The 26,423-nt window shown below is 62.1% G+C and overlaps 4 protein-coding genes across 6 annotated transcripts; 1 reads left to right on the top strand and 3 right to left on the bottom strand.

Annotated features, from left to right (window-relative positions):
* The first annotated feature begins 165 nt into the window (after window positions 1–165).
* Window positions 166–7,410, top strand: EMC9 (ER membrane protein complex subunit 9). Of its 3 annotated transcripts, none has more exons than XM_074982796.1 (8): window positions 166–294; window positions 960–1,140; window positions 1,379–1,455; window positions 1,530–1,599; window positions 1,698–1,792; window positions 2,514–3,835; window positions 4,811–5,108; window positions 5,894–7,410. In XM_074982796.1, exons 2-6 carry the CDS (start codon window positions 961–963, stop codon window positions 2,692–2,694), a joined length of 603 nt encoding a protein of 200 aa, XP_074838897.1. In that variant the 5' UTR covers window positions 166–294; window position 960; the 3' UTR covers window positions 2,695–3,835; window positions 4,811–5,108; window positions 5,894–7,410. The 3 variants fall into 3 exon arrangements, with proteins under 3 accessions (XP_074838897.1, XP_074838895.1, XP_074838894.1); XM_074982794.1 differs by having other exon boundaries at window positions 960–1,155; window positions 4,811–5,033; XM_074982793.1 differs by having other exon boundaries at window positions 960–1,155.
* Window positions 3,373–11,896, bottom strand: PSME1 (proteasome activator subunit 1). Its single transcript, XM_074982791.1, has 11 exons — window positions 11,811–11,896; window positions 11,492–11,524; window positions 11,061–11,123; window positions 10,602–10,703; window positions 10,414–10,471; window positions 10,222–10,319; window positions 8,612–8,680; window positions 8,465–8,532; window positions 3,926–3,980; window positions 3,731–3,817; window positions 3,373–3,652 (listed from the first exon to the last, which is right to left on the bottom strand). The coding sequence occupies exons 1-11, from the start codon at window positions 11,847–11,849 to the stop codon at window positions 3,572–3,574; spliced, it is 753 nt and encodes a 250-aa protein (XP_074838892.1). The 5' UTR covers window positions 11,850–11,896; the 3' UTR covers window positions 3,373–3,571.
* Window positions 11,897–13,243: 1,347 nt separating this feature from the next.
* On the bottom strand, window positions 13,244–15,021 carry FITM1 (fat storage inducing transmembrane protein 1). Its single transcript, XM_074982792.1, has 2 exons — window positions 14,639–15,021; window positions 13,244–14,017 (listed from the first exon to the last, which is right to left on the bottom strand). Exons 1-2 carry the CDS (start codon window positions 14,881–14,883, stop codon window positions 13,381–13,383), a joined length of 882 nt encoding a protein of 293 aa, XP_074838893.1. The 5' UTR covers window positions 14,884–15,021; the 3' UTR covers window positions 13,244–13,380.
* A 226-nt stretch (window positions 15,022–15,247) lies between these two features.
* On the bottom strand, window positions 15,248–25,657 carry DCAF11 (DDB1 and CUL4 associated factor 11). Its single transcript, XM_074982790.1, has 15 exons — window positions 25,508–25,657; window positions 24,345–24,555; window positions 23,941–24,068; window positions 23,047–23,168; window positions 22,911–22,975; window positions 22,744–22,844; window positions 21,647–21,793; window positions 21,510–21,564; window positions 21,318–21,386; window positions 21,176–21,233; window positions 17,193–17,378; window positions 16,959–17,112; window positions 16,567–16,719; window positions 15,765–15,871; window positions 15,248–15,501 (listed from the first exon to the last, which is right to left on the bottom strand). Exons 2-15 carry the CDS (start codon window positions 24,500–24,502, stop codon window positions 15,388–15,390), a joined length of 1,617 nt encoding a protein of 538 aa, XP_074838891.1. The 5' UTR covers window positions 24,503–24,555; window positions 25,508–25,657; the 3' UTR covers window positions 15,248–15,387.
* Between the last annotated feature and the right edge of the window lie 766 nt (window positions 25,658–26,423).

The following is a 26,423-nucleotide window of genomic DNA, read 5'->3' as shown; positions in this document are numbered from 1 at the left end:
AGGGCACTGTGGGTAAAGGGGCCCATAGGGGCCCATAGCGCCCCGCCCCGGGGCATTGTGGGTGTTGCCCTGTCCCCTCCCGCGGCGCCGCTTCCGGGTTGGGCCGCGCCTGGGCCGCTCTGGCCGCCGCCTCTATGGTCTCGGAGGCCGGCGGGGGCGGGGCGGCCCCAGGCCCGTGTGCGGAGGCCGCGCTGGCCAATCACAGCGCAGGGAACGCCGGCGCGCAGCCGGGCCGCCATTGGTCGGCAGCCAGCCAATCACGGACGGGACGGGACCGGGCTCACAGTGGGACAGGTGCGCGCGCGGGGTGGGGGCCCGGCAAGGGGGTGCGGGGGGGGGGGGCCAGGAAGGGCAGGCGGGGGGGCAGTAAGGGGGGGGCCCCATGGAGGCAGTGGGGGGCCCCAGGAAGGGCAGGCGGGGGGGCAGTAAGGGGGGGCCCCATGGAGGCAGTGGGGGGCCCCAGGAAGGGCAGGCGGGGGGCAGTAAGGGGGGGGCCCCATGGAGGCAGTGGGGGGCCCCAGGAAGGGCAGGCGGCGGGCAGTAAGGGGGGGGCCCCATGGAGGCAGTGGGGGGCCCCAGGAAGGGCAGGCGGGGGGGCAGTGGGAGGGGGTCCCCATGGAGGCAGTGGGGGGCCCCAGGAAGGGCAGGCGGGGGGCAGTAAGGGGGGGTCCCCATGGAGGCAGTGGGGGGCCCCAGGAAGGGCAGGCGGGGGGGCAGTAAGGGGGGGTCCCCATGGAGGCAGTGGGGGGCCCCAGGAAGAGCAGGCGGGGGGGCAGTGGGAGGGGGTCCCCATGGAGGCAGTGGGGGGCCCCAGGAAGGGCAGGCGGGGGGCAGTAAGGGGGGGTCCCCATGGAGGCAGTGGGGGGCCCCAGGAAGGGCAGGCGGGGGGGCAGTGGGAGGGGATCCCCATGGAGGCAGTGGGGGGCAGCGAGGGGCCCCACTAACCCCCAGCCCCACAGGATGGAGGTGGAGGTCTCGGCCCGCGCCTACGCCAAGATGCATCTCCATTGCGCCCGGCACCCCCACGCCGCCGTCAACGGGCTGCTGCTGGGGCGCTGGGGGGGGCCCCCCGAGTGCGTCTGCCTCAGCGACTGCGTCCCCCTCTTCCACGGCCCCCTGGCGCTCAGCCCCATGCTGGAGGTGGCGCTCAACCAGGTGGCAGCTGGGGGCAGAGGGGGCTGGGCTGGGGCCTGTGGGAGGGGGCCTAGTCCATGGGGTTTTGGGGGTATGAGTGGGGTCCCCAGGCAGCACTGGGGGGGGCTGGGCTGGGGGCCCCATGGGGGGCAGGGAGGGGTGCCCAGGCCATGGCATATTGGGGTGTATGGGGGGCCCCAGGCACTGTTGCCCCCCCACCCTTCGACCTCTCCCCTCGCCCTAGGTCGACGTCTGGGCCTCTCGCTCCGGCCTCTTCCTGGCTGGCTACTACCAGGCCAACGCCGGGCTGGACGAGCAGAGGTAACTGGGGGCCTGGGGCTGTGGGGGGTGTGGGGGGCTCCCCCTGCCCCCTAACCCCTCTCCTGCCCCCGCAGCCCCACGCCGCTGGCGCTGAAGCTGGCCAGCCGCCTGGCCGAGCTCTTCGAGGGCGCCGTGCTGATCATGGTGAGCGGGGGGGGCCGGGGTGTGACTGTCGTGGGGGGGCCTCTGAAGCGGTGAGTGTCGGGGTCCCGCAGGCTGCGAGTTCCCTGTTCCCCCCACAGCTGGATAACCGGAAACTGAGCCCCAGCCCCCGCGTACCCCCCCTCACCGTGCTGGAGCAGTGCGAGCGGCACTGGGTCCCCAAGGACAAGAACCTGTGAGTGCCCCCCCGTCCCCCAGCCCAGCCTCTGGGAATGGGACCCAGGCCTCCGGGGCGCCCTCCACCCCCAGCCCAGCCACTGGGAATGGAACCCCGGTGTCCGGGATGCTCCCAGCCCCTGGGAATGGGACTCAGTTGCCCGGGATGGCTCCCCGCCCCCAGCCCAGCCCGTGGGAATGGGACCCAGGCGTCCGGGATGCTCCCCGCCCCCAGCCCAGCCCGTGGGAATGGGAGCCAGGCGTCCGGGATGCTCCCCACCCCCAGCCCAGCCTGTGGGAATGGGACCCAGGCGTCCGGGATGGCTCCACCCCCACTCACGTAGCCCAGCCCCTGGGAATGGGACCCAGGCGTCCGGGATGGCTCCACCCCGACTCACGTAGCCCAGCCCCTGGGAATGGGACCCAGGCGTCCGGGATGCTCCCCGCCCCCAGCCCAGCCCGTGGGAATGGGAGCCAGGCGTCCGGGATGCTCCCCACCCCCAGCCCAGCCTGTGGGAATGGGACCCAGGCGTCCGGGATGGCTCCACCCCCACTCACGTAGCCCAGCCCCTGGGAATGGGACCCAGGCGTCCGGGATGGCTCCACCCCGACTCACGTAGCCCAGCCCCTGGGAATGGGACCCAGGCGTCCGGGATGGCTCCACCCCGACTCACGTAGCCCAGCCCCTGGGAATGGGACCCAGGCATCTGGCTCTTCCCTTCCCTTCCCGCCTCCTGCAGCATCATGTGGCGCGACTGGGACTCCTCCCGCCACCTCGGCAAGGCTCTGCTGGAGGCCAAAGCTCACACCCGATTGGTCGACTTCGACGCCCACCTCGATGACATCAGGCGGGACTGGACCAATCAGCACCTCAACGCTGAGATCGCCCGGCTGGCCTCCGTCGCCAACGGCAACGCCTGAGGGACGCCCCTTGGCTGGCCCAGCCCCCCTAGATCCACGGCTCTTTCCCATTGGCTGGCCTGAACCACCCCTCCAGCACCTAGCACTGACCCAGCCGGCTTTCAGCAATTCCTTTATAGCGATCCCACCCCACCCTGTGGCCAATTTAGCCCCTCCCCCACACTGGCTCCGCCCACAATTTAGCCCCTCCCCACGCTGGCCACGCCCACCAATTCACCCCCCCCCCCCGATTGGCTTTGCCCCCAAACAAGCCCGTCCCGCCACTGGGTCTGCCCAAAAACTAGCCCCACCCCCCCGTGGCTCCACCCCCCCACTTGACTCCACCCCCTTGCCAAAGGTACCTCCTTTATTTACTTTTTTTTGGAGATTTCACCCAGTTTTTTATTTGGGCCTTTAATTTCCTTCGGGTCTGGGGGGTTTTATTCCTGCCCGGCTGTTTTCCCAGCACCGGCCTCGGCCAGCGAAGCCAAACCCGGCCGCCCCGGCACAGGAGCGAACGGATGCAGGGAAAGACCCACAAAAACTGGGGTGAAATCTGCAAAAGCCGGGCCCGGCCCCCGTTCACCTTCTCCTGCCCCGTTCCCGGCGGCTGCCTGAGCCCCGATTTTCCAGACCTCCTTGCACTGGGCTCGTCCCTTTGTGCCCGTTCGGTGCCTGTTGCGTCTCCGACTACTGCGCTGAGTTTCGCCAGGGCCTCGGTTGGCCGCCTGGCTTTTATTTCAATCCCATCGCAAACCAGCCCCGGAGGCCCAACGCTCTACTTCTAAACCGACTGCCGCCAAGCGGCGAGACAGGAAGCGGCGAGACAGGAAGTCCCGCCTCTGCCTCGCTTTGCCGCTCGCCCGGTGATTGGTGGAGGCCGGAGGCGAAGGGACGCTCAGTAGATCATGCCCTTGGTTTCTCCCCGGGGCTTCTTGATCTTCTCGAAATTCTTCACCACGATGTCGTAGAGAACAGCCTGCAAACGGCATGGGGGGGCTGGGGTCAAAACTGCCCCCCAAAGTCACAGCCCCTCCTATGTCTTCCCCCCACTCACGTAGAGGTTCCGGATCTCCATCACCATCAGTCGCAGCTCCGCATACTGGGCCTCGTCCAGTTCGTGCACCAGCTGCCGGAAATCGCCCTGGGGGGCAGAGCCACGGTAAATGAGGGGGGGGCCCCCTGTGCCCTAGAGCCCCGGCTGGGGAACCCAGGCATCCGGGCAGCCGCTCCCCCCTTCCCAGACACTCACCACGTGGGGGCTCTTGGCCGCCTTAGCCACTGCGTCGCCTCTCTCGGAAAAATACCTTTCGGGGGGAGAAATCGGACATCAGAGCTGCAGCCCCCCCGCCCCAAGAACCGGGAAAATCTTTGGCTTTGAATAAAGGTTGTGTTGCTTTTTGTTTAAAATTATTTTGCCTCCAGCAGGTTCTTGCCGGTTCCCTCCCCGGCGGCGGGTTTGGTCGGTGCCGTGAGATTAACCGAGCAAACCGGAAACGCCCCGTTTTTAATCGGGGCCCAGTAGAAAAAGCAATGCCCTAAGCAGCGTCCCGGCTGACCGCGCCAGGCTGGAGAAAGTGCTGTTGGCGTGACACAAACACTTCCCCTCGTGCCAAGGCGTGACACGGCCTCCCCCGTTGTGTGCGCCGGGCGGGCAGCCGTGTAAAAACTCACCCGCCGTTGCCTGAGCGCAGCCCGGTGCGGCCAGAGACCGGCGGTGCCCTTCTTAACGTGCAAGTCGGGGAATTTGTGCCGATTCTGCGGCACGCTACGATTCCCGGCGGTTCCCCCGGCCGGAGATTAGATTGGGCATTTCAGTGGCTTTTGCAGCCTTTAACCGGCTGCGTTCGATACAAACCCTCCCCACTAAACTTGCAGCTTTTGCAAGGGGGTTTCCTGACACGGTGAGCTCCTCGGCTTTCTTGGGCCGCGTTTTCCGTTCTCGCCTGGCCGCCTCTTTCCCCACCAGCCCTTTGCGTTTTCCTATTTGCCTTTGCTCTCCTGGGGCAACTGGGTTGCGGTTGTCCAAATGGGTACGGTCAAGGGTGGAGAACGCTTTGGTTTGCGGCTTGCCGGGTTTTCCTGCATTTCGGTTCCTTCGGGGATTTTTGCAAGATAAGGGTGTCTTTAAACCCAGGATCGCTCTGACCCGTCGGGGGTTTCTCGCACATCCTGCCGCTGGTGCCCGACGCCCCGGCCGCGTCCACACGAGAAGGGTCTGGCTGTGGAAGTCACCGGAGAAGCGGAGCGATCTCGAGCCGCGCCGTCTCCAGAAGGGCCCCCCGAGCGCCCACGCGGCTGTTTCCTGCTGCGTTAAGTCTGTCGTCTAACAGAGCGACCCAGCCGGCCGGTAGCGCTGGGTGCGTAGGCGCCCTGCGAGCTTCAGCTACAAAACCCTCCCATGTAGACAGCACCGCTCTGGGCTTATTGTTAATGTAATATTTAATTGGATTTTAATATCATTTCATCTAATTTAATTTTTATTATTTAATAGTGTTTTAACAGGGTTTAGTTTTATTTTAATTAATTTACATTAATTTTATTTAACGTTAAAATTTAATATTGTTATAGTTTAATTTTAATTTTATTTGTTTTAATATTGTTATAACACCATTTAATTTTATTTTTAATTCATTTTATATAATATGCTTTGTTTAATTTTAATTTTATTTATTTTTTAATATTTATTATGTTTAATTTTATTTTTACTTATTTATTCATTTTAATATTCTTAGATTAATTTTATTTTTAATATTGCTATAATGTTTACTTTCATTTTTAATTATTTTAAATTAATTTTAGTTATTTTAACACAGATTAATTTTGATTTTATTTATTTTTAATATTTAATATTGTTTTAATTTTAATTTTGTTTTTAATTAATTTAAATTAGTTTTATTTAATGTTAGAATATCAGCTTAATTTTAATTTAATTTTTAATATTTACTATTTAATCGTGTTGAACTCTTTCATTAATTTATTTAATGGTATATTTTTATGTTTTAGTTTAATTTTAATTATATCACTTTTAATATTCAATATTGTTGTGTTTAATCTTAGTTTTTAATTAATCTTCAAATTGATTTTATTTAACCTTATAACTTAGTTTTTAAATTTTTAATATTATCTAAATACTGTTTATTTTTCGTTACTTTTAAAAACTAATTTTATTTCATTTTGTTATGATTTAACATTGTTTCATTTCCTTTTTAAAACCAAGGAAAGGGAATGGAATCTGCAAAGACAAGCAACGAAATGACCAGGCCCGTTTTTATCCTTTACAAACTGATGTTTGCCCGTTAATTATTTCCACCTCTTTGCACCTGTTGCATTTTTTAACCTCTTCTGATGCTGGGTAGAGGTGGCCGCGTTCGCCTGTATTCTGAGAGAACCACCCATCCGGCCTCTAACACTTCAACAACAAACTTTAAAATAGGTCATGAGCTTTCACGGGGCCGGGTACGGCTCTGCAGAAATGGGTCTGCCCCACAAAACCTAATGCCTTGTTTTGTTAGGCTTTAAAGCGCTCCAGGCCGGCTGGTTTCTCTTGTGAGAATGTGGGTTCCAACTTCCTTTGCAAAGGAGCGACGCGAAAGTTGCAAGGAGGAGGAAAAACTCCGGGAAAACTTTTGCAACAGCCGACTGCGTTTAGAAGTTGTCCAGCAGAAATCATTGTAAAGCCCCAGCGGTGGCGAACTGCAGTACAGAGAGGTTGTCTTAAAAAGGAGCTCGTTTCAAGCGACCAGTGTTTGAAGCTTGGAGGAGAGGGAAGAGAATTTGTTTTGCAGAGAGGAAATTTAATGGAAATGAATGTTTTCAAAGGCCACTTTCATTGCTCAGAAAACACGTTAAATGCAGGACATAAAAGTATACAAACTTGCCAACTTAGGCGGTCTTAAGGCATAAAAAGAGGATCAGATGATTGTTTGGAGCTCATCGGTTTCTTCTTTTGGCTTTTCAAACTCAGATTCTGGCATTTCATCCGAAAATGCCACAATAGCTCCTGGGAAGGACGAAACTTCGGATTAAAGGAAACGTCCCTTTCTGCCAATTTCAGTGTCTTTGGCTTAAATTTAATTTGGGGTTTAAATTGAAATGGTTTTGGATTAAACAAAATGTCCGTTTCAGCAGATTTCAAACACTCGGTCTGCGCTATGTCATGCGCAAACAAATATAATTTTAAAGTGAAATGTTAAGGGTCTTTCCCAGGCGCTTTTGCTGGTGAGCTGCAGAACGTTACCGCTGCCTCGTGACCTTACGTAGCTTTTTACAACAGTTTGCATTACAAAAAAAATCTATCCTGGTCCTTGTGTATCTTGTTGCCTCTGAAGGACGCTTGTGAAGCGTTAAAACAGCCTTGATTTCAGATGGCCCGAAAACGTCAGCTGCGAACAAAGCTTTCAGCCGCCTCCTTTTGCATGAAAACTTCCACTTATTTGCAGCACATGTGAAAGAACTTAAAATTTGCTGTCTGTTTTTTGGCAACTTAACGATTTGCCCTGTGATAACATTGGGCATTTTAATTCCTTGGGGTAAAAACGAACCAGGGGCCGTTAACGGAGATCCTGGGATTTCATTTCCTTGGGTTTTAAATCAATTTCTCCGCCTTGGACAAAGTAGTATTGAATTCCCTTGTTTGGCTTTTCTCTTTTTCAAGCTTAAAATGTGTGTTTATTGAAGTTTGTTGCGTTTTTTATTTCTCATGATTAAAATCCCCTCAGTTTTTCCTTTAACAAAGTTGTTTGGTATTTTAATTTCATTTTTGCAAGCTTTAACATTTGCATTTATTGAAATCTGCTGCTATTTTTATTGCTCGTGATTAAAAACTCCCAGTTTATCCTTTTAACCAAGTTTTTGGTATTTAAGTTCATTTTTGCAAACTTAAAAATGAGCCTTTATTGAAATCTGTTGCTATTTTAATCTTTGTGATTAAAAATACCTGGTTCTTCTTTTTAATAAAGTTTTTGGTATTTAAGTTCATTTTTGCAAGTTTAAAATCAGCATTTATTGATGTTTTTGGCATTGAGTTTCCTTGGTTTTTAAATCAATTTGTCCATCTCGGACAAAGGGGTATTGAATTCCCTTGTTTGGCTTTTTTCCCCTCCGAGTTAAAAATGTGCATTTATTGAAGTTTGTGGCTATTTTTACGCCCTGCAACTTTAAAACTTTTTTCTCCTTATAACAAAGTTCTTTGATATTTAATTTCGTTTTTTACAAGCTTTAAAAATTTGAAGTTTGCTGCTGTTTTCACACCTTGTGATTTTAAAAACCAATTTTTCCTTTTGACAAAGTTTTTGGTATTTAATTCCACACCTCCCCTTTTTCCCCCTCAATCTTTAAAAATTTGAAGTTTGCCACTTTTATTCCTTTTGATTGAAAAAGCAATGTTTTGCCTTTTAGCCAAGTTTTTACGTATTTCCCTTTTTTTTTTTTGCAAGCTTTAAAAATTTAAAACTATTGTTTAAATTTAAAACTATTGTTGCTATTTTTCTACCTTGTGATTTAAAAAACCTTTTCTTTTTCCTTTTAAGATTTTTTTTATGGGTATTTAATTTCCTTCTCTCTTTTCTGGCAAGCTTTGACCCTTTGGTGCTATTTTAGACCTCGTGATTCTCCCTTTCACAAAGTTTTTGGCATTGGGTTTCCTTGGCGGGTTGTAACCCTTCCCCTGCCCCTGATTTTACACCGACTTGCAGCCTTGCATTTCCTCGGCGCTTTGGCTCTGAGCAAGCTGGGGCAGGAGGGGTCCTGGGCTTGGATCTGGGAAGGGGCCCCCCAGAGAGACACTCACTTGGAGATCTGGGTCTGAAACCCCTCCAGCTTTGTCCGCAAGGCCGTCATCAACTCAAACACCTTCTCCTGGGAGGGGCAGAGGGGGGTTAATGAGCTGGGGGAGACACTGGAGGTGGGGGAGATCGGGGGGTGGGGGAGCGCTCACCTGGACGGCCACCCCGAAATTGTTCCCGTCTTCGATGCGGGGCACCTGGAGTTGAACCCAGACTGAGACCTGCAGGGGAGAGACAATGAGCATCTGTCTGTGTCCCCGCTACTGCTCACCAGTGCCGTACATTGTTGTGCAACGTGTGGGCTGCACGGGGCAGCTGCTGGGGTTCCACTGTGTGTGCGCCGGGGATGAACGTGCAAGGTGTGCTTGCACAGTGACCAGGGTGGTGTGTACATGGGAGTGTCGTGCAAAGTGCGTGTCGCACGGTGGTGGCAGTCAGTGGGATTGCGCATGCAAGGGGATGAGCGTCGTGCAAGGTGCATGTTGCACGGTGGTGGCAGTCAGTGGGATTGCGTGCACGGGGATGAGCGTCGTGCAAAGTGCGTGTTGCACAGTGGTGGCAGTCCGTGGGATTGCGTGCACGGGGATGAGCGTCGTGCAAAGTGCGTGTTGCACGGTTGTGGCAGTCCGTGGGATTGCGTGCACGGGGATGAGTATCGTGCAAGGTGCGTGTTGCAGAGGGGCGAGCGCCGTGCAAGGTGCGTGTTGCACGGTGGTGGCAGTCAGTGGGATTGCGTGCACGGGGATGAGCGTCGTGCAAAGTGCGTGTTGCACAGTGGTGGCAGTCAGTGGGATTGCGTGCACGGGTATGAGCGTCGTGCAAAGTGCGTGTTGCACAGTGGTGGCAGTCCGTGGGATTGCGTGCACGGGGATGAGTATCGTGCAAGGTGCGTGTTGCAGAGGGGCGAGCGCCGTGCAAGGTGCGTGTTGCACGGTGGTGGCAGTCAGTGGGATTGCGTGCACGGGGATGAGCGTCGTGCAAAGTGCATGTTGCACAGTGGTGGCAGTCAGTGGGATTGCGTGCACGGGGATGAGCGTCGTGCAAAGTGCGTGTTGCACGGTGGTGGCAATCAGTGGGATTGCGTGCACGGGGATGAGCGTCGTGCAAGGTGCATGTTGCACAGTGGTGGCAGTCAGTGGGATTGCGTGCACGGGGATGAGCATCGTGCAAGGTGCGTGTTGCAGAGGGGCAAGCGCCGTGCAAGGTGCGTGTTGCATGGGGGTGGCAGTCAGTGAGATTGTGCGTGCATGGGGATGAGCGCTGTGCAAGGTGCGTGTTGCACGGTGGTGGCAGTCAGTGGGATTGCGTGCACGGGGATGAGCGTCGTGCAAAGTGCATGTTGCACAGTGGTGGCAGTCAGTGGGATTGCGTGCACGGGGATGAGCGTCGTGCAAAGTGCGTGTTGCACGGTGGTGGCAATCAGTGGGATTGCGTGCACGGGGATGAGCGTCGTGCAAGGTGCATGTTGCACAGTGGTGGCAGTCAGTGGGATTGCGTGCACGGGGATGAGCGTCATGCAAAGTGCGTGTTGCACGGTGGTGGCAGTCAGTGGGATTGCGTGCACGGGGATGAGCATCGTGCAAGGTGCGTGTTGCAGAGGGGCGAGCGCCGTGCAAGGTGCGTGTTGCATGGGGGTGGCAGTCAGTGAGATTGTGCGTGCATGGGGATGAGCATCGTGCAAGGTGCGTGTTGCGCGGTGGTGGCAGTCAGTGAGACTGTGCAAGGTGTGTGTCGCACAGTGATCCCCCCACGTGACACTCACCAGCCCCAGCTCTTCCTTGGCCTCCTGGATCTCGGCTTTCACTTGGCTCACCAGGCGCACGACTGTCTCGTTGCTGCCCACGGGGCCGCAGGGAGGCGCTGGGGAGAGACACATGGGGGGTGGGACCCATAGGGCAGGGGCCCCAACCCTGCCAATGGGGCGCCACCTCCCCCTGGTCGCCTCCCCCCTCACCTTTATCCTCCTCCTCTGACTTCTTCCCGTCTTTGGCCTCGTCTTTCTTCTCTTCCTTCTGCGGGGGCAGGACAAAGGCAGACAGGGCTGAGCCCCACATCTGCCCCCAGGCCTGGGGGCCCCTGGTGACTCAGGGCCCCCTCGGTCCTGGCTCTCAGGCTGGGGGGTGGCTGGGGACCCCTGCTCACCTTGCGGCGCTCCGCTTTGGCCTTCTCCTTGGCAGGATCGGGGATGGGGATGTCTAGGGGGGCCCGCAGCAATTCGGGGTCCCGCACGTTCAGGGCCGGGTCCTGGGGGGCAGGGGGTGAGCACCTGAGCCCCTAGAGAGGCCTCTCAGCCCCAACCCCCTCGAACCCCCCCTGGCCCCCCACCCCTCAGCATGTCTCCCAGCCCCCCCACAGTCCTCCAACCCCACTCCCAGCCCCACAGCCCCCCAACATCCCACCCCCACCCGGTCCCCCACCTCTCAGCGCATCTCCTGGTCCCCCATAACCCTCCAACCCGGCTCCCAGCCCCACAGCCCCCCAACATCCCACCCCCACCTGGCCCCCCACCTCTCAGCACATCTCCTGGCCCCCTATAACTCTCCAACACTGCCCTGAACCCCCCAACACCCCGTCACCTTCCTCCCCATCCCCCCAGGGTACCTTGAGGAAGGCGTTCAGCTGAGCGATCTTTGTGGGGAATCGCATCCCGACCAGCGCTTCAGCCTGGGGCAGGAAGAGTCAGTGGGGGGGCACTGCTGGGGGAAGCTCACAGCCTTGTGTCCCCTCCCCCCCTCCCGTGGCGCTGCTGGGGGAAGCTCACCACACACACACACCCCCCGCCCGGGGCACTGCTGGGGGAAGCTCACCACACACACACCCCCCACCCGGGGCGCTGCTGGGGGAAGCTCACCACACACCCCCCGCCCGGGGCACTGCTGGGGGAAGCCCGCAGCCCCCCCCTCACCCAGGCCACTGCTGGGGGAAGCCCGCAGCCCCACCCCCCCGCCCGGGGCACTGCTGGGGGAAGCCCGCAGCCCGCAGCCCCACCCCCCCGCCCGGGGCACTGCTGGGGGAAGCCCGCAGCCTCTCACCTGAGCGCAGAGCTGGCTCCGGAAGGCCTCCACCTGCGGCGGACGGGGGAGGAGAAACCGGGTCACATTTCCCAGCGGGCCTGGCCCCCCCGCACCCCGGCCGGGCTCCCCGCCAGCCCGACACCCGAGCCCGCGGCCGCCCGACCTGCCCCGTCGCCGCCGTTGATGGGGCGTGGAGGGGCCCTTCCCCGGGCCGCGAACCCGCTGCCCCATAGACATCCGCGGGGGGGGTGGGCACCGCACTGCTCCTGGGGGGCTGGGCCCCCATGTACCCCCCCCGCTCCTCTCTGCCCCCCCCCCCCCGCGCTTCCCCCCTTACCTGGGCCTCGGCCTGGGGGCTGACCCGCAGCGCAGCCATGTGGGGGGGGAGTCGCTGGGGGGCCCGAGGCGCGTGGCGGGGGGGCGCTGAACGAGCAGAAGTGAAAACGAAAGTGACGGAGCCGCCTGGGCGGGGCGCGGGGGGGTAACGTCCCGGCAGGCGGGAAGGGGCGTGGCCGGGCCGTGAGCTTCCCCCAGCAGTGCCCGCGGTGGGGAGGGGGCGTGGCCGGTCCAGGCCGGGCGTGAGCTTCCCCCAGCAGTGCCCGCGGTGGGGAGGGGGTGTGGCCGGGCCGTGAGCTTCCCCCAGCAGTGCCCGCGGTGGGGAGGGGGCGTGGCCGGGCCAGGCCGGGCGTGAGCTTCCCCCAGCAGTGCCCGCGGGGGGAGGGGGCGTGGCCGGGCCAGGCCGGGCGTGAGCTTCCCCCAGCAGTGCCCGCGGTGGGGAGGGGGCGTGGCCGGGCCAGGCCGGGCGTGAGCTTCCCCCAGCAGTGCCCGCGGTGGGGAGGGGGCGTGGCCGGGCCGTGAGCTTCCCCCAGCAGTGCCCGCGGTGGGGAGGGGGGCGTGGCCGGGCCAGGCCGGGCGTGAGCTTCCCCCAGCAGTGCCCGCGGTGGGGAGGGGGCGTGGCCGGGCCGTGAGCTTCCCCCAGCAGTGCCCGCGGTGGGGAGGGGGGCGTGGCCGGGCCAGGCCGGGCGTGAGCTTCCCCCAGCAGTGCCCGCGGTGGGGAGGGGGCGTGGCCGGGCCAGGCCGGGCGTGAGCTTCCCCCAGCAGTGCCCGCGGTGGGGAGGGGGCGTGGCCGGGCCAGGCCGGGCGTGAGCTTCCCCCAGCAGTGCCCGCGGTGGGGAGGGGGCGTGGCCGCACCAGGCCGGGCGTGAGCTTCCCCCAGCAGTGCCCGCGGGGGGAGGGGGCGTGGCCGGGCCAGGCCGGGCGTGAGCTTCCCCCAGCAGTGACTCGGGGCCCCTCTGCCTACCCCCCCCGTGTCCCCCCCCCCCCACTGCCAGGGTCCCTCCTCGTGCACCCTCTAGCCCCCCACCCCGGCCCGGACCCCTGGGTCCCCCAGTGAAGCACAGGAGACAGGCCCCAGCGAGGGCAGGCAGCCATGCTTTATTGGGGCCCGGCCGCCTGGGTCCCCGACTTCGCACAAACGTTCATGTGAAGCAGCACCCTTTTCTCCCCGGACGCCTGGGTTCCCTCCTCACCCACCCCGCAACCTCTGGCTGCCTGAGTCCCCCCCGAGGCACTTGAGCCCCCCGACTTCTCCGGCTTTTCGCCAGGAGGGCGCCCGACTGGGGGAGGGGTCCTGCCCGGACGCCTGGGTTCCCCTCTACTTCTCTGGCTGTTCCTCAGGACAGCACCCAGGCACCTGGGTCCCCCACTTCTGCAAATGTACCCCCGGAGAGCACCTGGCCAAGGGTTTGGGCCCCCACTCCTCCCGCTGTCCCTCAGGAGAGCACCCGGCTGGGGGATGGGCCTGGCCTGGACCCCCAGGTTCCCCACTTCTCCAGCTGTCCCCAGGAAAACGCATGGTCGCCTGGCTCCCCGCCCTCTGCAGCTGGCCCCCAGGTGGCACCCCCCCCTCAGGGGCCGGCCAGGAAGAGGCCGGCGCCTGGGCGGCCGGGCGAGCAGCGGACGCGGTACCAGCCCCGGTAGGTGGCGTGCCAGGCGAGGGTGGCGGCGGCAGCGCCCACGAGCAGGGGCCCGGCCGCCGGGGCGTGCAGGACGGCGGCCAGCAGCAGAGCCGACCAGAGCGCCAGCAGCAGCACGTTGAGCAGGAAGACGAGGCGCATGGGAGTGCCGGCCGGGCACCCGCGGGCCAGGTAGCGCCGGAAGACGCCCAGCTCCTCGGCCAGCAGGAGGCAGCAGAAGGTGAGCAGGAAGGCCGGGCGGGAGGGCAGCAGCCCGGCCCAGCGCAACCCGGCTGCCAGGCAGTCTGCCCGGCCCAGCGGCGGCGGCGGCAGCAGCGGGAGAGGCCCGGCCGGTGGCGGCAAGGACAGTGGCGGGGGCCCGGCCGGCGGCGGCGCATAGCACTGGCCCGTCAGCTCCTCGGCCAGCCAGAAGATGGCGGCAGCGGCCCGCTGCAGGGCTGTGCCCACCACCAGGCGCGCCAGGGGGCGCAGGGGGGCCAGGGCCCGGCCTGTGGCCCCATAGCTCACCAGCAGGCCAAAGCCGCCTGCCAGCACGCAGGTCCAGCCCCACGCCGAGGCCACGAAGGTGCTGTGGGGAGAGAGCGGGCGTCAGCAGGTCCCAGCCTGTTCCGCCCCACACCGCCCGCCCCAGAGCCTGGCCTGCCCAGCCCGGCCTGCCCCACAGCTTCTGCCCCAGAGTCTGCCCCAGAGCCCGGCCCGGCCCGACCCACACCAGCTGCCCCATCCTGACCCACAGCATCTGCCCCCGAGGCAGCCCCAGAGCTTGGCCCACCCAGACCCACACCGCCTGCCCCAGAGCCTGGCCTGCTGAGCCCCCCCTGCCCCACAGCATCTGCCCCAGAGCCCAGCCCTGCCCAATTGCCCCATGGCATCTGCCCCAAGGCAGCCCCATAGCTCGGCCCGCCCTGCCCCAACCCATGCTTCCTGTCCCACAGCCCGGCCACCTCTGACCCATGCCTGCTGCCCCATAGCCTGCCCCACAGCCTGGCCTGCCGCATAGCCAAGCCCAGTCTGCCCCTGCCCCTACCCCACCCCACCCCAGCCACCCCATAACCTGGCCTGCCCCACCCCAGAAGCCAGCTTGCCCCGACCCCCAGCACCTGCCTCAGAGCCCGCCCCGCTCCCCAGCAGCTGCTCCATCGCCCCCTACTCCCCCATCCTGGACCTCCAGCGCCCCCCAGCAGCTCACCGGCTGAAGTAGTTGTGGGGGCTGGCCAGGACGGAGTGGGGGTCGGCGAACGGGCGCAGCAGGGGCCCCAGGAGCACCACGCCAGCCAGCCAGGCATGATACGCCCGCCGCAACCCGGGGGCCCCCAGCAGCCAGGCCCCGCCCTCGCTGGCCGTGACCACCAGCCCCCGGGCCAGCCCCAGCCCCTGCGCGGCCCCCGCGGCCAGCAGCGCCCGGGGCAGGCGGCTCGTGCCACCGGCGGCCATGTCCGGCCCCAGTGACGGGCGGTGACAGCTGGGCCCCCCAAGGAGCAGCCTGCTGCTCGGCCACAGGTTTATTGACAGCAGGCGGCGCAGACAGCTGGTGGCTCAGCCCAGCCCGGCCCGGCCCCCCAACCCCGGGGGCCAGGGAAAAGGGGGCTCCAGCCACACGCTCCCCCCACTTGGGGGGCAGAGATTCCAGCCGGGGGTCCCAGCAGGACAGTGCAGGGCCCACCCCCCTTCCCTGCCTCAGAGCCAGCCGGGCCTCCAGCCCCCACGGCCAGATTAGGGGGCGCTGGCTCCAGAGGGGAACAGGCCCACGCCCCACGGCCCCCACAGGCGAGTCGGAGCTCCCGCCCCCCTTACACCCCAGTCCATAACACACACAAAATGTCCAATGTCCAGCCCCGGCCCCCTCAGTTTCCGGGGTCACCGACTGCCCCCTCTGCCCCCCGGCCCCAGGGACCCACACGCTGAGAAGTGGGGCGGGGCCGAGCCGGGCCGGGGCTGCTACTCCGAGCCGGCAGGGGGGCTCCCAGCCGAAGGGAGGTTTTCGGGATCCCTGAGGTCGTCTTCGTAGTATTCGGCCTGGCGGTACTCCCACAGCCGCAGGTAGCCGTCCCACTGTCGGGGGGAGCGGGGTGAGTGCTGGGGTCCCCCTCCCTGCCCGGGGTCCCCCCTCTCCTGCCAGCCACCTGCTGGGACCCCCCCTCCCTGCCCGGGGTCCCGCCTCTCCTGCCTGCCCCCTGCTGGGACCCCCCCTCCCAGCCCGGGGTCCCCTGGCCAGCCAGACCCCCACTGGTTCCCCCTCCCTGCCCGGGGTCCCTCCCCTCCTGCCAGCCCCCTGGAACCCCCTGCCCGTCCCCCAGGCAGAGCCCCCGACTCACGGAGCTGCTGACAATCTTCTCCTCGTAGGGGTGCCAGCTGACATCACGCACACAGGCCTTGTGATTGGTCAGTTTCTTGACGATGCGCCCACTCAGGAGGTCATACACTGCGGGGGACGGGGGTCTCAGCCAGGGGAATAACCCCCCAGGAATGGTATGTCCCTCCCCCCAGCCCATCGCAATGGAACCTGCCACCCAGCCCCCATTTACATGGTCTCGTCCGCTGGCTCCCTGACTCCTAGGGAGTACAGTGGTACTGGCCAAGTCTCCCCCGCCCCAGGGGAAGACACGGCCCTGTCCAATCATGCGCCTCCTCTGTGAACTCAGTGGTACAGTCCGAAGCCCAAGGTGAAAGGGACTCCCCCGCTGAGTGGCGCTGCCCCCTAAGTTTGCCTCACCCCCTACCCACACAGTAGCTCCACTATCTGTACATACACATGGGTGGCCCAACCCACAGCCTACCCCATTCGCCCACTCCTGGGGGCAGGACTTCCTGTTTCGGTCCTTGGCTAGTGGGTGGGACTTCCTGTTTTTCCCCTTCTCTTTGCCCTTGGCTGGGGCGGGACTTCCTGCTTTGCTCTTGGCTGGGGGCAGGACTTCCTGCTTTGCTCTTGGCCAGAGGTATGGGATTTCCTGCTTTGCAATCGGCCAGGGGTGGGACTTCCTGCTTTGCTCTTGGCTGGGGGCAGGACTTCCTGCTTTGCTTCTGACCAGAGGAACAGACTTCCTGCTTTGCCCTTGGCTGGGGCGGGACTTCCCGCTTTGCCCTTGGCCGGGGCCGTTGCTGACCCCCATCACTCACCCACCACCTTGCCGGTGGAGCAGCCGCTGTAGATGTACTGCTGGCCGGTGGTGTGGGCGGGCGAGAAGCGGCAGCGGATCAGTGTGTGCAGCACCCCATGGCCCCGGTACGTCATCAGGGAGCTGTCGCCTCGCAGCTTGGTCTTGCGCCAGGCTGGAGAGTGCCAGGGTTAGAGCCTGCCCATGCTCATGCCAAACCCCTCCCCGGGGCAGGACTTCCTGTGTTGCTCCCGCTCCCACCGGGCCACTCTATGTTCCTTCCTGGAGCCCCTTTCTCCTCCGCCCCTCCCGTTTCACCCCACTTCCTCTTGTCAACCACTTCCTGTCCCCACCCTCCTATCCCCGTCCTGCCCTCACCACCCCCCAGGCTGCACCCCCTGCCCCCCGGCTGACCTTTCTTGGGCACCTGCTGCCAGCGGTAGTCCCAGTTCTGCTGGGTGACGGCCTGGCGTGACGCCTCCAGCCCCTCGCGCCCCGAGAACCGCCGGATGTCCCACAGCTTGATGGTCTGGTCCTTGGAGTTGGAGATTAGATAGCGGGCGTCTCCCTGAGGCAGGGAAGGGAGAGACGGGTCAGCCCCCAGCCCTGCCTCCCCGCCAGCGGTAGGCAGCCTCCCAGGACGCTCACCTTGCTGTCGATGAAGGTGATGCCGTCCTGGTGGCCGGCCAGCACCCCCACTGGCTTGGGGTCGTCCTCCCGCATGGTGCGCCGATCCCACACCTTGCAGATGGCGTCATCACCCCCGGAGAAGAGGATGTGGGAGCTGCTGTCGGCGAAAGCAACGGCGTTCACGTCATCCTCGTGGGACTCAATCTGGGGGGGGGGGGAGGCGGGGCCTCGTCAGTGTCCTCCCACAGCACCCACAATGCAAAGCTGCTGGGCTAAGGGCCTCCCAGAATCCCCTCCGCCCAAAGTCCTCTTGGCCCACCCCAGGGCTACCAGGGCAGCTCGGCTGCTTTGCAGTGTGGGTAGGCCCCCTCCCAGAATCCTCTCTGTCCTACCAAGTGCTACCAGGGTAGCCCAGCCCTGCTGCGTTGTGGGTAAGCGCCCTCCCAGAATCCTCTCCGCTGTTGAACCTAAGACCGGCCAGACCGAAGGTCCATCCAGCCCAGTCTCCAGTATCCTGGGAGTGACCAGTGCCAGGTGTTCCAAAGGGACAGGTGAGCAGCAAGGGATCCATCCTTATCTTCTGGCCCACAGGGTGGGACCCCATCCTGGCCAACAGCCATCGATGGACCTAACCTCCACAGACTTATCTAGCTCCTGCCTGAGCCGTTGAAGGCCTGGTGTTCACAGCCTCCACTGGCCAGGAGCTCCCCAGGTTGATGGTTACGTGAAGAAATATTCCCTGTGTCGGTGTCAAACCTGCCCCCCATTGACTTCATGGAGTGGCCCTTAGTTCTTTTCTCCACACCCGACACGACTTCAGAGACCTCGACCCTATCTCCTCTTCTCGAAGCTGAGAAGCCCTCGTCTTTTTAACCTCGCCTCACCGGGCAGCAGTTCCAAATCCCCCTCGCTTGTTGGAGAAGAGGTCACCTCATCTCCACGCGCTACTCAAGAGGTGGGCGTACGAGGGATTTACACAGACGTCCTCGGTCTTATTTTCTCTCCAGGTGGTAACGACTCCTAACGCATCGAGCGGAGGTTTTCACACTCCAAGAGCTTCAAAACAGTTCCGAGGAGAGCTACACCCCTGCCTCGCCCACGCCCTGGAAGGTGTTTTGAAATCAAACCGTACCACCGGCCGCTCCCCAGGGTGGAGCCGTTTGCCTTCGCAGCTCAAAATCCCGGAAGCTGGGAGGTTTACTCCAGCCTCAGCAACTCGATTCCTACTCGACTGGAGATAACGCTTATCAGGAAACCCAGAGGTGCAGAGGGCTGGGGATAACGCCGCTTCTACATCTCAGCTGGAAGGGCGCCAGGGCTGGTTCACAGGGGAACTCCAGGGTCAGCCAGAGGCTGCCACGGGGGACAGCGTATTTGGCAGGAATCTTCCGGGGAAGCCCCGGTTGTCAAGCCGAAATGCCGCGGTGCTGTCGAATGGCTCGGCTCCTGGAGCAACCCTAACCGGCTTGGTATATTTTAATTTTAATAGCACTCTGGAGGAGTACGGATCTTGGTATCCCCGTGTCTTTTTAATAGGTCACAAAGTTTTGTATAACTCTTCAGATTTGTTATTTTACATACTATTTTCTACCTCCCCTGTTATCCTTGATATTGGTTAGCGTATATTCATAAGACACTTTGTATCGGATTCCATATTGTACCAAAAACCCCACTGTATTTCTCTCGTATGAGCCTGTGCTGGCTGTGAGAGGCACCTGGAAGCATGAATTGGATGCTTAAAGAACAATTCTTATCCACAAACAAGGCAAATACAACGTCGATGGGGCTGCTATAAGGTGAGTGCAAAACTGGCTGGACAACCGTACTCAGAGAGGAGTTCTTTATGGTTCTCAATCCTGCTGGAAAAGTATAACAAGTGGGGCGCTGCAGGGGTCTGTGTTAGGAGCAGTTCTGTTCAACGTCTTCATCAACGATTTAGATATTGGCATAGAAAGTACGATTAAGTTTGCAGATGATCCCAAGCTGGGAGGGGTTGCAACTGCTTTGGAGGACAGGGTCATAATTCAAAATGATCTGGATAAACTGGAGAAATGGGCTGAGGTAAAACAGGATGAAGTTTAATAAAGACAAATGCAAAGTGCTCCACTCGGGAAGGAACAATCAGTGTCACACATACAGAATGGGAAAGGACTGTCTAGGAACGACTACAGCAGAAAGGGATGTAGGGGTTATAGTGGACCACAAGTTAAATATGAGTCAACAGTGTGACGCTGTTGCAAAAAAAGCAAACCTGATTCTGGGATGCATTAACAGGTGTGTCGTGAACAAGACACGAGAAGTCATTCTCCCGCTCTGCTCTGCGCTGGTTAGGCCTCAGCTGGAGTATTGTGTCCAGTTCTGGGCACCGCAGTTCAAAAAAGATGTGGAGAAATTAGAGAGAGTCCAGGAAAGAGCGACGAGAATGATCAAAGGTCTAGAGAATGTGACCTACGAAGAAAGGCTGAAAGAACTGGGCTTGATTAGCTTGGAAAAGAAAAGATTGAGGTGGGGACGTGATAGTGGTTTTCAGGTATCGAAAAGGGCGTCATGAGGAGAAATCTTCTTCTTCTTGGCCTCTGAGGATAGAACAAGAGGCAATGGACTTAAACTGCAGCAAGGGAGGTTTAGGCTGGACATTAGGAAAAAGTTCCTACCTGTCTGGGTGGTCAGACAGTGGAATAAATTGCCAAGGGAGGTTGTGGAATCTCCATCGCTGGAAATATTTAAGAACAGGTTGGTTAGATGTCTATCAGGGATGGTTTAGACAGTGCTTGGTCCTGCCATGAGGGCAGGGGGCTGGACTCGATGGCCTCTCGAGGTCCCTTCTAGTCCTAGTGTTCTAGGATCGAAGAAGTCCTGTGGCACCTTGGAGACTAACAGATATTTTGGAGCATAAAACCCGCTTCGTCAGATGCTCAGACAGGTCCCCTCTGGAGCCGCCTGTCTGGACAACATAGACTCGGTGGCTGAAGAACAATAAGAACTGGAGTCTACAGCAGCGCCCCACCCGGAGAGGAAGACGAAGTCCCACCTGCAGGTGATGGGTCCCACTGGGGCAGCGGGAAAGACTCACACCCATCTGCCGCTGACTGGTGACTCCGGAGGCCCGGGGCAGCGGGACGGAAGCAGGACCAGGAGGGAACGCCGTCGCAGATGTGTGCGCCGCGAGAGGGTTGGGTTCAACGTCGGAGCCTTGATCCGGCTCCCCAGAGCCTGGCTGCACGCTCATCGCGAAACTGCCTGGGCTCCGCTCCCGGTAAGCGACCCACGGCGGGCGCGTGGGAATGGCGCTGCCCTGGTCCTTTAAAAAGGTCCCGGTGCTGCTCAGAAGCATTACACCAAGGGAAACCCACACGGCCTGGTCCATCAGCCCAGTCAGGGTGGATGTCCCAGGCCCGCTCGGGACGTGTGAAACTCAACGACGACGGGGGAGGGGAGGAAAATCGACCACTGTTCTCCCCACTCGTACGAGGCATAAGGCCGGCCCGACGATCCGGCCGTGGAGAGGTGGATTCCAGGGACGCGAGGTCTGGCGGAGACCTGGCTGGAGCGAAGCTGAGCTAGAGAGGAAAGATGCTGCAAGGGGACGACGCCTCAGCTTGGACGGAAGCTTGACACCCAACCCTCGGGGCTGGGCTGTCCCACGCCAGCCGGCCCCTTTGTCCAGCTCGAAAGGTGCCAAGTGTCCGCTGTCCCCTTTTCCGTTCCAATCCCTCCTCGCCAGCCACCGAAACCGACCGGTTTAATGCTCGGCGGGGAAGCAGCCGCTCTGGCTCGTGCTGGGCCGTTTCACCTGCGCCAGAGGGGTCGTCCCGACCGCGATCTGCCGAAAGGGCGGGCACTGGCCACCCATCTGGCCTTTGCACCGTTCCGCCCGGGCGGCACCTCACCGCAGCGGGCGGCCGGGGCTCGGAGCCCAGGGCTGGGGGCGGAGGCGTGGTGCCACTTAGCGGCGGTATCCGGGTTAGGGGTGGGCCAACCCGCTGGGCCCCGGGAGGTACCTTGAGGGTCCGTTTGTTCTGCTCCCGGTCGAAGACATAGACGCAGCCGTCGTTAGCCCTGGGGAGGGGAAACCGAGGCGTGAGGCGGGGCGGCTCAGGCGGGCCTGGGGCTGCGCCCTGCTGGGGGGCGACCGGGACTCACCCGCCGAGCACCTCCCGCCCGTCGGAGGAGACCGTGAGGGAGAAGATGGCGAAACGACGCTCGTCCGGCCTGCGAGGGAGAGAGAGAGAGAGGCTGAACGGCGACGCGGGGGGGCCCCTCGGCAGGAGGGGAGCCGGGGCGCTGCCCGGAGGGGATGTGGGAAGCTCTCCCCCTGCGGCAGCCCCCCATCACCTCAGATCCAGCGCCGTGTGCACGTCCCCATCCCCGGAGATGTTACAGATGTGAACTGGGGGGGGGGAGAGAGGCGGTCAGGGGGCAGCCGGGGGCGGGGCTCCGGCAGGCTCCGCCCCCCCCCCGGCCCTACTCACTGTAGTCGGACCAGCTGGAGTAGAGGAAGTGGGTGCCGTCGGGGGTGAAGGCCACGTCCAGCACGCTCCAGCCCACGTCCCGGGCCTGCACGCTGCGGACCTTGCGAAAGCCGCCGTACCGGCAGTCGTACAGCCGGATGGTCTGGTCTGGGGGCGGGATGGGGCGGGGTCAGCGAGGCCAGCGGCCGGGAGGGTACCCACGAGGCCGAGGGGCGCAGGGTGGGGATTACCCACGGGGGGGTGCTGGGGCAGGGGATTACCCACGAGGCCAAGGGGCGTGCCGGGGTGGGAATTACCCATGAGGCTGAGGGGTGGGGGATTACCCACAAGGCCAAGCGGCGCTGGGCAGAGATTACCCACGAGGCCGAGCGGAGTGCCAGGGCTGGAATTACCCATGAGGCTGAGGGGTGGGGGATTACCCATGAGGCCGAGGGTGCCAGGCGGGGATTACCCACAAGGCCGAGCGGCGCACCAGGGTGCAGATGACCCACACAGCTGAGGGGTGCTGGGGTGGGATTACCCACGAGGCCCAGCGGCGCACCAGGGTGCAGATGACCCACGCGGCTGAGGGGTGCTGGGACGGGATTACCCACGAGGCCCAGCGGCGCACCGGGGTGCAGATGACCCACACGGCTGAGGGGTGCTGGGGCGGGATTATCCACGAGGCCGAGCGGCGCACCGGGGTGCAGACGACCCACGCGGCTGAGGGGTGCTGGGACGGGATTACCCACGAGGCCTAGCGGCACACCGGGGTGCAGATGACCCACGCGGCTGAGGGGTGCTGGGACGGGATTACCCACGAGGCCTAGCGGCACACCGGGGTGCAGATGACCCACGCGGCTGAGGGGTGCTGGGACGGGATTACCCACGAGGCCCAGCGGCGCACCGGGGTGCAGATGACCCACACGGCTGAGGGGTGCTGGGGCGGGATTACCCACGAGGCCCAGCGGCGCACCGGGGTGCAGATGACCCACACGGCTGAGGGGTGCTGGGGCGGGATTATCCACGAGGCCGAGCGGCGCACCGGGGTGCAGATGACCCACGTGGCTGAGGGGTGCTGGGGCGGGATTACCCACGGGGCCAAGGGCGCCCCTTACCTTGGCAGGCAGACATGAAGAGGTCCCCGTTGGCGGAGTAGACGCCGCAGAAGGCCTTCTGGGAGTAGCAGTCGGCAAAGGCCAGCTGGTTGGGCAGGAAGCTGGGGGGCAGAGCAGGGTGAGTGGGGAGCCCCCGGCAGCCCCCCACCTTCCCCCCCGGTACTCACTGGGACATGACGCGGGAGCGCTCGCCGGGCGAGAAGCTGCTGTGGTGACACAGGCCCCATTCTCTCTGCAGGGGAGCAAAGCGGGGTGAGAACCCCGGAGTCCGGGCGCCCCCCCAGCCCCCGGCAGGACACCTACCTGGCGCAGCAGCTGGGGGAGGCTGTGGGGGGCCGGCCGGGCGCTCACCCGGCCGTTGGCCAGCCGGATCTGGGTCGTGATCTCGTTACTCTCCAGGTCTCGCGTGTCCGGGGCGGAGTCCACTGTTGGGGGCACAGAAACGCAGCTGCTGCTCATGGCAACACCAGGGAGAACCCAGGAGTCCGGGCTCCCGGCCCTGCTCTAACCACCAGCTCCCACTGCCCCCACCCCCCCAGAGCCGGGGAGAACCCAGGAGTCCTGGCTCCCACCCCTGCTCTAACCACCAGCCCCCACCGCCCCCCCCAGCACGAGGAGAACCGAGGAGGCCTGGCTCCCAGCCCCTGCTCTAACCACCAGCCCCCACCACCTCCCCAGCACGGGGAGAACCCAGAAGTCCTGGCCCCCGGCCCCCTGCTCTAACCACCAGCCCCCACTGCCCTCCCAGAGCTGGGAGAGAACCCAGGAGTCCTGGCTCCCGGCCCTGCTCTAACCACCAGCCTCCATCGCCCCCCCAGCACGGGGAGAACCCAGGAGTCCTGGCTCCCACCCCCTGCTCTAACCACCAGCCCCCACTGCCCTCCCAGAGCCGGGGAGAACCCAGGAGTCCTGGCCCCCGGCCCTGCTCTAACCACCAGCCCCCACCGCCCCCCCAGCACGGGGAGAACCCAGGAGTCCTGGCTCCCACCCCCTGCTCTAACCACCAGCCCCCACTGCCCTCCCAGAGCCAGGGAGAACCCAGGAGTCCTGGCCCCCGGCCCTGCTCTAACCACCAGCCCCCACCGCCCCCCCAGCACGGGGAGAACCCAGGAGTCCTGGCTCCCGGTCCCTGCTCTAACCACCAGCCCCACTGCCCCCCCAGAGCTGGGGCCAGCCCCCCAGGGTCCCGCTCCCTACCTGGGGGGTTGTAGCGGTCTCCCAGCCGCCCCTCCCAGGCGCTGTCGTTGTCATCGTCCGAGTCAGAGAGCGTCTGCACCACCTGGACGCTGGCCGGGCCTCCGCCCTGCACGAGGCGAATCTGCCCTCTGGGCAGGGGGCGGAGGAACCAGAGCTCGTTAGGCAGCCGCCCCCCCCCCCGCCAGCTCTCGGGGGCGTACGTCCCCCCAGATTTCCTGCCCATGGGCGGAGATCTCCCCCGGCCACACTGAGGTGGGCAGGTCCTGCCGATTCGCTCCGCTTCCCGTCTCGTGATGGCGCCGGGAGGGGCCAGGACACCGCCTGGCCTCCTGTTCCCCAGCCCCCCGCCGTGGGGCTGCCCCCTGGGGGCCCTGTGCCGCCCAGGGGAGGAGGCGGTGAGTTACCTGCGCAGGAGATACGCCAGTACCTGGGCCAGGTCCACGTCCTCGTCCTCCTCCTCCGCCTCCCCCTCGCCCCGCAGGAGCCGGGAACCCCGCTGGGGCCAGCCGTCCTGGGGCTCCCGGCCCCCCGAGCCGGCGCTGCTGCTGCTCCGAGAGCCCATGCTCAGCGCGGGGGCTGGAGCCGGGCCCAGGGGGTGGCTGCCAGGGCCTCTCCCTGGAAGGCAAAGCTTTAGCCACCCATTGGAGGCCTCCTGGAGGTACCACAGCCGCCCACCAATCAGAGCCCTGCATACTCAGGGGACTGTAACGTCCTCCTGGAGGTACCCCCACCACTCACCAATCAGAGCCCTGCATACTCAGGGGACGGTAACGTCCTCCTGGAGGTACCCCCGCCACTCACCAATCAGAGCCCTGCATACTCAGGGGGCTGTAATGTCCTCCTCCATGTACTGTAGCCGCCCACCAATCAGAGCCCTGTATACTCAGGGGACTGTAACGTCCTCCTGGAGGTACCCCCGCCACCCACAATCAGAGCCCTGCATACTCAGGGGGCTGTAATGTCCTCCTCCATGTACTGTAGCCGCCCACCAATCAGAGCCCTGCATACTCAGGGGACTGTAACGTCCTCCTGGAGGTACCCCCGCCACTCACCAATCAGAGCCCTGCATACTCAGGGGGCTGTAATGTCCTCCTCCATGTACTGTAGCCGCCCACCAATCAGAGCCCTGCATACTCAGGGGACTGTAACGTCCTCCTGGAGGTACCCCCGCCACCCACCAATCAGAGCCCTGCATACTCAGGCTCCACTCTTGCTCCCCTCACTGCGCTCCCACCTATCATGGGGCACACCCTAGAATTTTGGCTCCCCCTCCCCCACAGCCTCCTTCCACCCTCTGTCCTAAGCAGAGCCTCCCACCAATCAGAGACCGATATTCCCGCCCCCCCCCCCGGCTCGTCCACCAATCAGAACGCCCCGTATTAGGGGGGCACTCTTGCCAACCCGCCGCCCGCGTCCCTAACCCAGTCCCGTGCCCCGCAACCAATCAGAGCCCACCTCACTCCCCGACAGCCTCCTCCCCCTCCCCCGCGGGCAGGCCGTGGCCAATCAGAAACCGCTCCAAACCGGCTCCCCTCCCGCCCTTCCCCAAGCGCGAGACCTTCCTCACCCTGCAACGGTCGCGGCGCGAGGCCTTGTTTACATCTTTGGAGCGTCAGCCGCCTCTAACGGGAGAAGGGAGGGGGCGGAGTATGCCCGGCGCATTCTGATTGGCTCCCCGTCGGGAGGCCACGTGGGAGAGAGGGCGTTGTGACCAATTGGGACTTGTTGATTAGCCCTCCGGCCAGGTGACCTGAGAGGCGGGATTTAAATCCAAGCGAGCTCGCTGATTGGGTGGAGAGTGACAGATTAAAGAAAAGGCGGGAGTGCGGTGGAGACCTGGTTCTCTGATTGGATAATTGAGGTAAGACTGACGGTTGAAAGGGGGCGGGACAGTCCGTGTTTGGACAGTTTGCCGTGATTGACAGCCAGAAAAAGCGCCTTCCCTCGCTGATTGGACCAACCTCCCCGAATGCCCCTGATTGGACAATCGACCGGATATTGACAGGCTCCCGAGTAGGCGGGCCTTTCAGGGCACTCGGCCTTTCTGATTGGACAGTCGGGGTTTGATGGAAGGAAGGAAGGAGGCGGGCCCTGAGTGACAACCCCCCTGATTGACGGGAGCAATAAGGCGGGACTAGGGGGAAATCCTAGTCCCTGAATGGGTGCTGTGATATGATTGACATCCAGCAGAGGGGCACCACGGTTCCTGATTGGCTGAGGGGCGGGTATAAAAACGGAATTGTCCACTCAGCTCCCCAACTTCCTCCACCCCCAATCCTGGCCCCCCACCCCTCCTCCTCTGCCCTGCCCCCCAACACCCCCTCTCCTGCCCCTCCCCCTGGTGCTCTGCCCCCACCCCTCCCCCCTGCCCTACCCCCCCAAAACCCTCTCGCCCCTCTTGCCCTACCCACCAACAGCACCTCTGCCCCCCCGCCCTGCCCCCCAGCTCTCCCCTCCTCTGCCCCCTCCCTCCCCGTCGGACT

This window comes from Carettochelys insculpta, chromosome 32, assembly GCF_033958435.1.
Source record: "Carettochelys insculpta isolate YL-2023 chromosome 32, ASM3395843v1, whole genome shotgun sequence".
NCBI lineage: Eukaryota > Metazoa > Chordata > Testudines > Carettochelyidae > Carettochelys > Carettochelys insculpta.
Note: the sequence above shows the minus strand (reverse complement) of the source record. Positions and strands in the feature narration are given on the sequence as shown.

Excerpts from the sequence above, each read along its gene's own strand:
- EMC9 (XM_074982794.1), top strand. The coding sequence starts at position 961 with ATGGAGGTGGAGGTCTCGGCCCGCGCCTACGCCAAGATGCATCTCCAT. Across the intron at positions 1,456-1,529 it reads GCCGGGCTGGACGAGCAGAG|CCCCACGCCGCTGGCGCTGA; the intron begins GTAACTGGGGGC and ends CTGCCCCCGCAG. Across the intron at positions 1,793-2,513 it reads GTCCCCAAGGACAAGAACCT|CATCATGTGGCGCGACTGGG; the intron begins GTGAGTGCCCCC and ends CGCCTCCTGCAG.
- PSME1 (XM_074982791.1), bottom strand. The coding sequence starts at position 11,849 with ATGGCTGCGCTGCGGGTCAGCCCCCAGGCCGAGGCCCAG. Across the intron at positions 10,472-10,601 it reads CCAAAGCGGAGCGCCGCAAG|AAGGAAGAGAAGAAAGACGA; the intron begins GTGAGCAGGGGT and ends CTGCCCCCGCAG. Across the intron at positions 10,320-10,413 it reads GTCAGAGGAGGAGGATAAAG|CGCCTCCCTGCGGCCCCGTG; the intron begins GTGAGGGGGGAG and ends GTCTCTCCCCAG.
- FITM1 (XM_074982792.1), bottom strand. The coding sequence starts at position 14,883 with ATGGCCGCCGGTGGCACGAGCCGCCTGCCCCGGGCGCTGCTGGCCGCG. Across the intron at positions 14,018-14,638 it reads CCCCACAACTACTTCAGCCG|CACCTTCGTGGCCTCGGCGT; the intron begins GTGAGCTGCTGG and ends CTCTCCCCACAG.
- DCAF11 (XM_074982790.1), bottom strand. The coding sequence starts at position 24,502 with ATGGGCTCTCGGAGCAGCAGCAGCGCCGGCTCGGGGGGCCGGGAGCCC. Across the intron at positions 21,387-21,509 it reads CACACGGCGCTGGATCTGAG|GCCGGACGAGCGTCGTTTCG; the intron begins GTGATGGGGGGC and ends TCTCCCTCGCAG. Across the intron at positions 15,872-16,566 it reads CTCCACCGGCAAGGTGGTGG|TGTATGACCTCCTGAGTGGG; the intron begins GTGAGTGATGGG and ends CGTCCCCCGCAG.